This window comes from Haliaeetus albicilla, chromosome 5 (assembly GCF_947461875.1).
Source record: "Haliaeetus albicilla chromosome 5, bHalAlb1.1, whole genome shotgun sequence".
In the NCBI taxonomy this organism is placed as follows: Eukaryota; Metazoa; Chordata; class Aves; order Accipitriformes; family Accipitridae; genus Haliaeetus; species Haliaeetus albicilla.
Window position 1 is genome coordinate 26,678,141 of NC_091487.1, and position 13,673 is coordinate 26,691,813.

The 13,673-nt window shown below is 53.3% G+C and overlaps 1 protein-coding gene across 3 annotated transcripts in view; it reads left to right on the forward strand.

The window, feature by feature from the left end:
• Positions 1-13,673, forward strand: part of LTBP2 (latent transforming growth factor beta binding protein 2) — a 98,582-nt gene that overhangs the window by 54,513 nt on the left and 30,396 nt on the right. For all 3 annotated transcript variants that reach the window (XM_069783877.1, XM_069783875.1, XM_069783876.1), the window contains 5 exons: positions 3,644-3,825; positions 5,134-5,304; positions 6,880-7,080; positions 7,438-7,706; positions 9,295-9,397. In XM_069783877.1, coding sequence (XP_069639978.1) covers positions 3,644-3,825; positions 5,134-5,304; positions 6,880-7,080; positions 7,438-7,706; positions 9,295-9,397 — 926 coding nt within the window. The remainder of the gene's footprint in view (positions 1-3,643; positions 3,826-5,133; positions 5,305-6,879; positions 7,081-7,437; positions 7,707-9,294; positions 9,398-13,673) is intronic.

Consider the following 13,673-nt stretch of genomic DNA (forward strand, 5'->3'; position numbering starts at 1 on the left):
TGCTACTTGCACATAACATACTGCCTTCCTCAAGGATAGATCTGATGTGAGTAGTTTCAAGCACAAGAGCTGATATTTCCCTGTCTTATGCCACCGGTCACCTTCACCCAATGACTCTTCAGAACTTAGGGCTGAAGTTGCCCTCAAGTGACCAGCACTAGTACAGTGAGCATTGCTGGGCTGGGGAACTCTCGCTTCTTTTCCTTGCGGTGCTACCATCTATGCAGTAAAAGACCTTGGAACCCCAGCTACATTCACCCATAGGACTATGCTTGGGATCTCTCACCAGAGATCAGAGAATAAATGTGCCTGAGCTTCCAGGGCTTGGTAGCTCTCACCTAGACTCCCTAGAGCTCCATACAGCTTTTCCTTTGTCACTAACAAAACCAGCAATAGCACACCAGGTAATAAAGCAGTAGATAACAAGCACCAGAAGTTCCTTCGCTGGTATCAGGGCTCAATTAGTAGCTCAGAAATGTGTGGGCAGGTCATGCCTGGGCCCCATGGCCATTAGGAGTAGATGGTACTCTGCAGAAACTCAGGAGAGCTTCTGAAAGAGGCTGGTAGGGACTGAGGTAGGGCTGAAATAAAGTTCACTTCTCTGCAATTATTATGGTTAGCCTTGCTGACTACTGAAAAACAAGCAGTGTTTGCTGTCCTCATCTCAGTTTAGATCTTGATTTTAACAAGACAACAAATATTTTATCAGCAGGTAATAATTTCATTATCCATCATAATCCATCACTCTTTGACCAATCCCACTTGCTCTGTCTCCATCCCTGAATGACCTCTAGCCAGACTCCACTCCAAACAGTCTATGAACCTTCAGCCTGCAAAGCTGAGCATCTGCCCAGCAGCACAGGTTACCTGTGCTGCTTTTTCTCAGGACTCCCATTCATGCCTCCTCCCAGCAGCTCAGCCACTCATTTTCAAGGTTTTCCTGTGTTAGAAACAGTTAGGTAATGAGTATCCAGACTTGGGACTTCTGTCTCTGGGATAAACCCATTCATTCTTGGATTCCTACAGATCAAGGCCAGAAATGATCAATAGATATTCTAAAATCACCTCCAGGACAGCACAGATCATGCATTTTAGTTATTTATATTTGCATTGTTCCAGTGATGCCTCATCTCCCAGTAGCACACTTTCCTCTCCTGAAGCTATGGTATTGGGATTTGGGGAATCCACTACTGGGGTGGTTTTTTTTCAGAAGGAAAACAGCTATACTGCTGCATATGGGCGTGATTTCTAGTAGGGAATCATTTGGCTTTGGTGTGCAGATGTTGTTGTTTCATAGTTTGCCTTTCTCGGTTAGATTACAAGGCTCTTTACACCTGGCGTTTTGTTCCTGTGGAGAAACCTGTGCCCCGTAATCAGAGCACCTCTTCGTCTTCTTTTTGCTAAATTGAAGAGATTGAATACTTTAGGTTTCTTACAGAAAGGCATTTTCACCAGCCCTCAAATTATTTTTGTCATGTTTTTTCCCATATCCTCTCCAGTTTTTCAACATCCCTTAGAAGATGTGACATACTTCACATCAGAGGTAGATGTGGTATTTTAGCATATATACACCCTGCTATGATGAGGATGTGTAGGGAGGCAAAAATACCTCCCTGTTCCTGCAGTGTTTCACTGCCCTTGTGTCAGGGCATTGAACTGACAGTTCATATTTAATTGCTTGTCATTACCCCCAAAATCTTTTCAGAATTGCTGTCTTCCAGGATCGTCTCCTTCTATCTGCAGCTGCTGCCTGCATTCTTTCTTCCTAGAAGTGTAATTCTGCATTTGGCTCTATTAAAATCCCATATTGCTTGGATGGATTTGCCCTCCGCAGTGATCCAAACTGCTCTGTGTGATTGCTCTGTTCTCATCACGATACACCACATTGCAAATTTTTGTGTCAGCAGCACACATTATCAATGTCGATCGTATGTTTATTTCGAAATAAAAATATTTATTTCCAGCTGAAATCCTTAAATCGTGCCAGGCCTCATACTGATCACCCTGGAACCCATCTAATTCCCTCCCCAGTGACAACTGCTTCTTGTGTTCTGTCACACAGCCAGTTTGTTATTCATTTCACATGTGCCTGACTGACATTGTACTGCCCTGTTTATTTTTTTATCAAAATAGCATGGGCTCTCAGCCTGTTGGTGTGCATGTATGTAATTCTATTGAATTATGAAAACAGACTCTTTTGACAAGAGTGGTTCTCCATAGACCCCATTGACTTGACCTCACTTCTATATTCCTTTCCTTTAGTTCCCAATTAATTGACCTGTGCGTCATCTTTTCCATTCCGTTGTTCAGGGCTGATTTCAGGCTCACTGGCTGACAGTTACCTTGTGTATCACGCTTGACCCATTTGAATACCAGCATAGCATTAGCTCCCTTTCCATCTCCCCAAATCTTGCTGTTATTCCAAGCTGTCCAAGCCAGGAATGTCAGTGAGCCAGAGCTACTGTTAGCCAACTCTCTTTGGATTTATCCAGTCCTGTTGGGTTTAGAAATGTGTGTTCCCTGTAGACACTGTAACACCTCCCCTGTGCTGGCTGTGACAGGGAAGATGGTAAAAACCGTAAGATGGGGTGGACCTCTCTGGGCACTTCGGTGGGACAGAGCTAGCCTCTTTGCCCCAGCCATTCGGTCAGAGATGGAAGTGTTGGACAGGGTATGCAGAAGACCTGTCAGTGCTTAAATTCAGTTGCAGAGGAATCCAAGGCTGGGACTTTCAAAGAATCTCAAGGGGCATATGGGCAGCCAAGCTATTTTGGCTCTGGTGTACTAAAGCCTTTTTCCATGCAGGTGGTGCAGGCAAGAGTGAGGGAGACATTTGCTGATAAGCACAGAGCACCCTCTTGGAAGCTTAGTGCTGCCAGTCAGTGAAAGGGAATGGGAGCAAGTGCAGTAGAGCAAGATGTGCTGTTTTGCTGGTTTAATGCAAAGACCTCTGCCTAGCCGTCTGCATGGCTTGATAAAAGAGTGTAAGAAGTGTGACCTTATGAGCTAGATGGCTTCTCCATGCTTAGTCCCCGGAAAACACCAAAAGCCATAAATGCAGTTACTTTAGAAGGTTGTAACTGCACTTACAGGCTTGAGGTTTTGGTCATTCTCTCCTTTTTTGTGACTCTCATGGGCCAAGTTTTGTTTATTTGCTTGGCCTGGCTTCTCTTCTGACTGCCTCACTGGTTTTTCAGTGCTCATTTGGGGCTGGGAAGGCAGGTCCTGAGAAAGTTCCCACAATAAGAACAAGCGTATTTGGAGCTGCTTGTGTTTGCTGGGGAAGGGATGTGGTGGGGCAAGGAGCAGCCCTTGAGCTTGATGGGCAGGCAGAGGTTCTTCAAGGCAGCTGGGGCATCCCTGTGGTGGGGCAGCCTGATGTGACAGTACAGGAGGGGTATCTTGGTGAATACTATGCCCTGCCAGGCTCAGGGCATGGGGCATCGTTCCTAGAGTGAAATAGTGCCATTGTAATGACTGAAAGCAGGTGAGGAGTGGGACCCTGCTCAGGTAGGCAGAGCTCTGTGTCCAGATGGTGGCTCAGGCAGCTCAGGCAGCTCAGCAGTGAAGGTTACCGCAGGGTATCCTGGTGGACAGCACAGTTACTCATGAGGAGTATCAGTTCATTTTTTCTCTTTCACAGGACTCAGAGCAGAATTGGCTCTCCTGTCTCCCCCCAGCACATAGGGCCATCACGGACTGTCCGGCGCTACCCAGCCAGCAATGGCCAGCTCACCTCTAATGCACTCCCCAATGGGAATGGACATGAGCAGAGCAGCTCTGGGCCACACACGGTTTCCCAGGAGCACACCTTGTCTGCAAGGGGTAAGGCCTCCAGAGTTGTCACTCTTTTGGGGCTTCTTGTTGGGGTGTTGTGGGGAAGGGCAATGGTGTGACTGAGTATCCCCAAGAAACCCTGGACTCCAAGGAGTGTGTTGCTGGGTGGGATGGAAGGGGAACGTGAGCATGGGCATTGCTGGGCTTGGCAAAGAAAGACACCCTACCGAAGGAGGACAGATCAGGGGAGCAAAATGCTGACGGCAGGGGAGAGGAGCCGGGGGGATGTGACAGATGCCTCCCAGAGGTGTTGAACATCACCCCAGCACACTGCTGTGAAGGTGATTGCCTCAGTCTACAGGAACAGTGTCTCCCAGCTTCCTCCTCAGCCTGAGCAGCCCTCAAGGTCAGATTGTGCAACTAGCATCTAGTTCTTCCCTTTGGCTGCCCCCTTGGTGCATTCTGACATGAGCAGGGCTCAGGCCAGGCTGCTGGGACGTGCAGTTGCTGAGCCTCAGCGCCTCCCCAGCTAGGACAGATGCAAGTTGTCTTCTGCAGCTTGGCTCCCCCTGAAGCCGTGATTCCCCAAGGAGGCACCATGTGGCATCTCAGCCCTTATGAGCAGGGCCGTGAGCCTGACTGAAGCTGTAATCTGAAAGCGGCGACTGAAACGGGGAGAGTGAGGGTTGAGCACAGCAAGGGGAACACTCACAGAAATGGCTGTCATGGTGGGCTGGGGTGGAGGGCTCTGATGTCGAGCCAGCTGGTTCATGGTTCCACAACTGTTCTGCCTGTTGTCCATTTTCCACAAGCCCCCAAGAGCTCTGAGTGTGATTTCCCCCTGTATCTAATGTGAGGATGGTGAGGGACCAGGAGGGGACCGCAGGTAACTGCAGGAGGTCAGGGGACGCCTGTAGGGAGACATTGGTTTTCTCAAGCCCTAAGACTCTCTTTGATGGATACCAGTGTGGCTGTTCATGTGGGAAGCCTTCCAGTGGTTTAAGGGCAGCCAGTCTCACAGCTACTGATGTAGCTGGAGAAGGAATATTGTCTAAAGCAGAAAAACACCCTTTGTACTGGAGTTTGTGTGTGTGTGTGTCCCTTCACAGAGAGTTATGCCACTCCAGCTGGGCAGGCAGAGCATGCTGCTCTCCATTTTTCACGTGTTGATAGACCTTTACTGATGCTGGAGCAGAGGACAGGCTGGAGTGAGCAAGGGGCAAGGAGACACACTGCCCTGGGGAGGGACACAGACCCCTCCTTGCTCTGGGAATGCTTTGGAGCTTGAGCTGCAGATTACTGGCCCCCTGGCCTGGAGATGTTGTTTCCACTTAGCACTATCCTCTTCTTTCATAGGGGCCAACCTGACAGAGAAGATTAGGAAGATAAAAATCGTCTTCACACCCACCATCTGCAAACAGACATGCCGGAGCGGGCACTGCTACAACAGCTGCGAGAAAGGAGACACCACTACTCTCTACAGCCAAGGGGGGCATGACCACGATCCCAAGTCTGGCTTCCGCATCTGTAAGCACCCCGAGGCCCCCAGCCCACCTTCTTGCCTGCTCCCCCACTCTCCTCCTCTCCTCCTTCTGCCTTTCCTGCCTCTGCAGACTGAGGGCTTGGGCTGCTATAGAGATGGGAGGAGATGGCCTCTCTCAGTGCCTTGGAAAATATCTCCTGGGGTCTTTGAGGCTTACTCCATCTGTGTCTCTGGGGGAGGAAGACAGACCTTGCCTCATTGCTCTCCTTCCTGGGCAAGCAACTTCTGTTTCCATCCCACCCCAGGTAGAGGGGACGCGTGTGTTTGAGTCAGGCCTGCAGCCAAGCCTCCCCACCCCCTCCTTCTCAGAGCCAGCTCACTGCTTTCATTGGCATCCAGTCTTGGGGCTGACTTTCATCACCTAATTTCCTCCTGTTCTCTCCTTTCACTCACGTGGCAGCCAAGGGAGCTGGCTGCAGGTTGCGAGCTGTTCTTATAAACAGGGCTGCTGAAACCTCTGCTCGCCTTTCAGAGCTGCTGGGATTGCTCATCAGGTCACTGGGATACCCAGCTGTGGGTTGGGCACAGCCTCTTGGAGCAGGACCTGGTGGGACTTGTCCTCTAAAAGCCTCTGTAACTCTCAAATTCTTCTAACACTGAGAGAATGCAAAGTCTGGCTGTCGTGGACACCAGCTGATACGGGGTTCACAGGAGTTTCTGCCTAGATGCCAGTCCAAAGATGTGTCTCCTCCCCCCAAAACTGGTTGCTGGTCTTGAGCAAATGAACTTGGAGCAGATGGGAGCTCATCCCCTGGGGTGAACCTGACAAGCCATCCAGGGATGTGCAGCAGCAGTATCTCATCTCACACTGAAATGAGTCAGTATGATCTGTCAGGGAATCCCGTGCCTTGCCTGAGTGTTGCTCACACTGAGAGATGCTCTGGGTTGCTCCTAGCATCTGATGAAGCCAGAAAAGACGTGACTTCAGTTTCATCTGTGGATGCTTTTTCCAAGCCTGTGCAGATGAATTGCTCCTGGTTCTTTTGTCCCACTCCACGCTTATCCCACTTGAGCTGCTGGCAGGGCCAGGGCTGGCCAGGAGACAGGCTCTGAGGATGTGGCTCTCTGCCCGTTCTCTCTGCCTCTCCCGTCCCCACTGAGTTCCCTTCTGGGCTGGGATAAAAACTCTGCCAAGTGGGGAGGGGGCAATGCAGAAGAGAAGGAATTGTGCTGAGTTGGCTGCATGCAGCTGCCGGAGCTCCTGCCCCACTCCAAGGGATCCTGCTGTGCCAGCAACACCACCTTGGCCTTGGGGGGCTGCCCCACAGGGCATGGGTGCCCCAGGCTGGCTGTGGTCCCTGGGCCCAAGGGAGGGCTCATCATCTTCAACCCATGACTCCAGTTGTGAGCAGAGCTTGGGGGAGATGGTGGTGCACAGCAGGGACCCCAGGCTGCCTCCAGGCTGCAAGTGCTGACTCCAGCCCAATGCTGGGCCCGGTCCTTGGGCACCATGGGGCTAATGGTGGCCCAGATCCAGCTGCCTGGCCTCCCCCAGCTGCCCCTTGGCTACAGGCAGTGTCTCAGTTTCTCTGCTAAGCAGACCTCTCTTTGCCTTGCAGACTTCTGCCAGATCCCCTGCCTGAATGGAGGGCGCTGCGTGGGCCGGGACGAGTGCTGGTGCCCCTCCAACTCCACGGGGAAGTTTTGCCATCTGCCAGCTCCCTCTCTGGAAAAGAAGCAAGGAGGGAGAGACCCAAAGACCCTGGCCAGCAGCTCCGTGAAGCACTCCACCTACACCCTGCCCTTGTCCAACCAGCTGGGTGAGCGTGGCTGGCGGCTCCAAACCCTGCATTCTGCTCTTACTTGGGTGCTCCTCAGATCTTCATTAACAGGCCCGAGGAGGCCACTACCTCCTTATGCTTGCCTTTTCAGGCCAGGTTATGAGAAATGTGGTTTCCCTAGTTTCTGAAGGGCTCAGGTTGCTGGGAAAAGTTTTTGGTAGACTTGTCCTGGTTTTGGGCCAGAGAAGTGTTTTCTCTTAGATGCAATCTTCCTCTAGATTTCCTGGTGGGCTCAGTCTACCTCTCCTCCCTTATGATTTTGTTGATGACAAGATGCTCTTCAGGTGCCAAATTGTTGCCAGATTGTCACAACTGTGGAATAAACTCATCTTCCAGCTTCCCTAAACCCTTCCCTGGTGAATGTCCACATCAACCACCCTCCAGAAGCCACTGTGCAGATTCACCAGGTGGCCAGGGTGCGGGGTGACACAGAGGTGTCGGAGGAGAACAGCGTGGAGGCAGTCCTGGTGCCTCAGCTGGCCGCCATGCCCTGGTACACCTATACCCACGGGAACGGCAACAGCATTGCCACAGAGAGCAGCCGGCAGCAGCAGAGAGCCCCGGGGCTGCTGGGGAGGTGCTTTCGGGAGGCTCTCCATGGGCAGGTAAGGGGACACCCGTCAAGCTTTGGAGCGTGTGTAGATACATTTCTTGTTGTGGGGTATGGGTGCATTGGGTTATGGGGCAGGGAGGGTAGCCTTTCATTGCATGAAGCTGTTGAGCATCAGCGTGGACATCACCCAGGTGCTGTGGGCATGGGCAGCAATGTGTTGATACTTGGGAAGAAAATCCCTTGTTTTGGCCCAACAGGAAGACCTTGCTGCCTTGCCCTGACCAGGCTGTGCCCTGGGGCAGCACAGCCCAGACTTGATGGCTTTCACACACAGTCTCATTTAAAAAGGGTGCCCTATTTATAGCAACATTTACAGTCATGCTCTGCGATTATTGTAGGAAACGTATAAAACATAGGAAAATTCCTTTCTCTCTCAGACGATAAATGAAAGTCTGATTTCCATGGAACGACGCCTTCCTGGGCAGCTCGGTCGGGGCTTGGGAAGCAAATGCACGTGAGGAGCTTTCTCACCCCTGTCCCGCAGTCATCGTAATTTCTTATTTTGTCTTTCCCCATATGTTTCTCTTGCATCATTGGAAAAGCATCGGACATTTTTGGCACCCACAGGAACACCTGTGAGCTCCCTGGAGCAGCTCATGCTGAGCGAGACCCCCCAGCTGGGCAGCCTGGGACTTGGCCCCCTCCCCAGTGCTCCCCAGCCCTTTCTGGGGGGCTGCTCCCAGATCCCATCCTGTCCTTCAGTCGCTCCCATCCAAGCCGTTTCTAGCGGGATACATTCTCAGCCATTCCCTGGTGCAAAAATAAATGAGATCAGACCCTCGGGCTGGAAAAGCCCTGCTCCTCTGTGGGGAGACGACAGCTCTTGGACCCTGGGAGCAGATGATGATGCATGGAGATGCTTGTGGATGCCTGGAGAGGCTGTAGGAGATGCTCTGGGGAGGGCAAGGGGTCTAGCAGGGGGTACCCTTGCTGTGCTCACACCTCACCCAGCCGGGGTGATGCCGTGCCTGGGAGAGGGCGAGGAGCCTGGCAGGGAGCGCTTGCGTCTCTCCGCTCAACCACAGCCGAGTCAATCGGTATGCGAGCGCTGGGCAGGCGGCCACGCGCGCCTGGACAGGGGCCAGCTCCGGCCTGTGGGCTGCGGCGGCTCTGCTCTAATGGGGAAGCCTGTAATCCAGAGGGCCTTGCGGGAGGGCTGGGGGCGGCAGGAAAGAGAGACTCATTAAGCAGAGGAAGGTGCCTGACCACAAGCTCCCCGCTGGGCTGGAGTGGTGCACCCATTTCGCTGGCTAATCAGCCAAGCACGGGGCTGATCCCAGGGCTTTGCCAGGTGATATCATCTCTGGTTCATCTCCTGCTCTGTTTGATGTCCCCTTCCCCTCCAAAGGGTGCAGTTGAAGGAGTCTTGTGTTTTTCTCTCTGCTACTGTCTTAAACCGCATCCCTGGTTCCACCACGTCCTGGTGCGGAGCTGTGCTGGGAGGGCCGTGCCAGCCTCTGACCCCAAACCATAGTCCCCCATGCTGGCTCTGCCACTGCCGCACCAGCCAGCCGCAGTGGACAGGCGTGCGTCCCCTCCCTGTCCCACAGAAGCCTGATCCTCTGGTCCTCTCTCCACAGTGCACAAACCCCCTGCCAGGGCTGACCAAGCTGGAGGACTGCTGTGGCAGCGTGGGGCTCTTCTGGGGTGCGGACTGGTGCCTGGCCTGCCCCCCCCGGCCAGGTGAGTACTGCCACTGCCTGGGACGGTGCGAGGGATGGCCTGCATCCTTGGCAAGCAAAAATGGTCAGGCTGCCTCCTGCAGCTTGGGAGGCATGGACCAGACCCGCGGGTCCCCTGCCGTGTGGCTCTCCCTTGCCCAAGGCCCTTGGGGATGGGCGGCATGTCTGAGGTGGTATGGAGGGCTATGCTGGCTGCTGCCCCAGCCCATGCACCAGGGAGGAGCACTCTGGTTTGGCTGCTGGCCCCGGGCTTGGTGCTTTCTCCCTAAACTGCCCCTGCGAAACCCCGGTGCAGCTGGTGGTTCCCGCCGTGGTAGCCTCGCTCAGAGGAAGAAAAGGGAAAAGAGTGGCCATGGTTTTAGGAGGTGCAGTTCTAGATCGGTGGAGGAGGCTGCAGACTCGGCCCTATAGAGTTACGGGCTTGCTCTGGGCCCAACATGGGCTTGGCAGGGGCTCTGGAAATAACACTACATCAAACAATTGGCAGGAGCGCACCCGGGGTCCGTTCCAGGGGCACAGGCGTCCAGCTCCGTTTCTGCTGTGCTTGGGAGCTGGACAGACTGATCCAGCAGGAGACGGGGATTCCTCAGCTGCTTCGCTTGGGGTGCTCTTTAACAGGCACAGCCCCTCGCGCCATGGCCCCATCCCATGCTGCGGTGGAGAGGCCATGCTGAAGAACTCCTGGCTGGGGGGAGGCAGCCCCACAGGCACAGTGGCTCCGGCAGCCAGTGCTGAGCGGGTCTGGTGCAGGGCAAGGTGCACATGTCCAATGCAATGCAGGCAGGGAACTGCTCACCTCCCCCCTGCCTGCCTGCCACCTGTCATCACTGCCTGGCTGCTCATTCACATGCCTTCACTGGATCGAAGGACTAAAGTAAACAGAACCCATGGTCCAGGAGACTTTGACCCCTGAGGAGAGCGGAGGTGTCCAAGGTAGCAGGTTTTGTGCAAGCGTGGTGTTGGCACCTTCTAGCTCTGCCCAGAGACTGTCCTGCTCACACGCATGCTCCCAAGAGCTGTTTGCATCTTATCCTCCCTTGATTCAGTTCCTCCTCAGCCAGGGGTAGGGCCAGCTGGAGCCAAATTCCTCGCAATCACGGATGAGGTTGTCAGCATCCTGGAACCCAGTGCAGGTCTGGGGAGCTCTGATTGCTGTCATCTTCCTGCCCTGCATGGCTCTGCTGTGGCCCTGGGCCACGCTGCTACCTGCCTGCCTTTGTCCATGTGCCAGCCCCAAGGGAGCCTTGGGCACATGTGGCATGGGGGTGACCACAGGGTCTCCAGGTTCAGCACAAACAAGGAAATGCCCCACACAGGCCTCAGCCCCCTCCTCTTTGTCCCCGACCTTCGCATCCCACGTCACGGCTTTCTCCTCCCCATCCCACAGCAGTCTCCCCGTTTCTCACCTTGTCTCTCTGTGATCCCCCATTAGGAAGCAGGAGGGCTGCTTAACACTTCAGTTAGGCTGCAGATGGCTGCAAAATTGCTGCAACTCCTTTCTCTTTCTCCGTGCCAGGATGCTAGGTATTGCTCGGTGGCCAGAGCTGCAGCAGTGATTTAGATCTTCAGGCTTCAAAACGTGTCTGTAATCACAGGCTTCCAAGACATGAAAACAGGCACAAAATACCCCCACGTGCTCCTTGCAGTCAGCCAGCCAGTAGAGCAAATGCACTTAAGAAATGCCTCCTAGCTGCCAGCAGGTCCCACTTCCACAGCTTAGCGCAAGCCCTGTGTCCCAGCAGCAGATGAAACTCAAGGGAGGTTGTCACTGCTGGTCTTCATTGAGTGGAGAGATGCTTGTCTGGCTTTTTTTCAGATTAATTCTTTGGGGATATGAAAAATGTATCCCCGTGGGTCTTCTGTTTTCCTGTGCCACAAGAAAATCCCATTCTCAGTCCTTCTGGCTTTGGGCAGTAAAGTTCCCCCTTCGAGACCAAAGGGCTCTTGTTGATTTTGGCAGGAGTTCAGGCTAGTTGAAGGAGCCGTTTTCATCCTCTTTAATCATGTGCAAGTATCTCCCTCCTTTGGCGACCTCTGATTAACTGCCCCATAACCAGCCCCACATGCAGGAGACCACACAATGCAAGTGAAGGGAGGTGTAAGGCGGGCACTTGATGGAGGCAGCCTAAGAGAGCCCGGCTGTTTTGAAGTGAGAAGCCCATGTGGCTGGCATGGTTTTTCTCTGGTGTGCTGTCTTCACATGCGAGAGATCTTGCCCTAGAGTGGAGCCAGGGAAACAGTCTTTTCTCCATGATCTTGCTACTCTAACAGAGCCATCGAGCACCGTGACCTCTCATTGCCCCGTGCCTCCTCTGCCAGAGCTCCCAGGTCCACGCCTGTCCAGTGTGAAGGCATCGCTCTGCATTGTTCCTGCCTGTCGACCACATCCCACACTCACATTCCTTCTGTCTCCTGGTCTTGCTGGCCTGTGTTGTGCTCACTCAAAGTCACTGGGCTGTAGTTCAGTGACCTGGTGTCTCATGCACAGAGATAACATGTCCCGTGGGTCTTTCCAGCTTTCTTCTTGGCACTGTGGTCTTCACAGAGAACTTCTCCTTGCACTCATCTGTCCCAGGGAGGCGTGCACCAGCGCAGACTTGACAGCACTGGGAATTTAATTCCAGCAACCAGAGACAGAAATGGCAGAAGCTAGTTCAGTGTAAATACTTACAAATGTACAGAAGTGCAGCCAGGCAAGAGCTAGACAAATGGAGAACTTGTTTGGATTGACTGTCTGCCCGAGACACTGATTGTTAGTAGAGTCTGGATACGTCCGGATGTCTCCGTTGACTGCAGCTTTCATGTTTGCTACGTGTTTGTGTGCGGAAAGACATCAGAGAAGAAGAATCGGAGGCAGGCATCCGTCCGAGTGAACCTGCCATGACCAGTCCCTGCTATTTTTTGTGTTTTGCCCAGCATCAGAAAAGCCAAAGTACTTGAATGCTTTGCCTGCACCCGAAAGAGAGCATGTTAAAGGCTGAGTTCAGAATTAAGGTAGGGGTGCGGTTGACCTGGCCAGGACTCTGTGAAGTGGGTGTTACATTAGTTTCAGAGGTTTCCTTAGGCTCTGCTCAGGCTTTTGGCTGTCTGGTTTGCTTCTGGGAGGGTGTATCTTGTTAGGCCCCTTCAGAGAAGTGGGCACAGAGATGGGTATTCAAGCAGGCTGTAGTAGAAGCTGCTGGGAGTTTGCTGAAGATGGGACCCCCAGGATATGTCAGAGGCAGCCCTGGGAGAAGAGGGAGAGCCAAGAGCTTGCTCCGTGAGCTGTTGGGGCAAAGGCTGTCGCCCAACCCATGAAAGACAGAGATGAGCCACAGGCAGGGGCCTGGAGAGTGGCAGGACACCTGCATGCTGTTGTGCGGCTGCAGTCCTTCAGCTCCGTCTGGAGATGGCTGGATGAAATGTACTGCACTGCAAGATAGGATAAATCAGATGGAGACATCCAATGACCCTCCTGGGTCTTTAGTACTCGGAGGAGGCAGTGGAGCACACACTGAAAGGCTAGAACAGGGAGGTAGGAGCATATGGGAGCTAGAAGGTAAAACGTGGAGAAGACTGACAGTGGGGAAAGGGATTTGGAGGCTGAGGAGGCAGCTGAAGTAGAGACACTTGGTCATGGCTGGGACGAAGCCTAAGGACCAGCAGGGTATTTGAGCAGTACTGGTGAGGAAGCTGTGCTGAAGCAATGTCCTGTCCCGTGGCAAGCTCAGGACGTGGGGTTAGTAGCAGGCGCACTGCTGGTCAGAGCTGCTCCTGCTTACCTGCCAGACCATATACTATTTTGGGGTATACAGTGGTCTGTGGAGAAGAATATGCTGGAATGAAGTCAAGAGATGGTCCACGTAAACTAAAACGAACAAGACCCAAGCTGCAGGTCAACACATACCCCAGGGCAGGTGTGGATTTGGACACTGGTTTCCCTGAAGCCTTGGCCCTCCTCAGCCCTATGGGGATAAAGGAAACTGGTGGCAGAGAGTTCTGCCCAGAGGGGGTCACAGCCCTCCTCTTCCACCTCCTCCCTGTCCCTGAGACCACACACCTCTGCGACCAGCAGTGCTCCAAGAGAAGCCCATACTAGTGATGGGCACTGTCTCTGGTACTGCCCAGGAGCTACAAGTCTCACCTTTCTATGTGGGTTTGGGGGACTTTCGGGGTGCAGCAGTAAAACTGCATCTTCCAGGTCCTGGTTTTTCAGTGCCCCCTGTCCCTTATTTCAGGCTGCAGTCAGCACCCACTGGTTGTGCTCACTGCAGATCTTTCTGGGCTGCTTTCGCTCC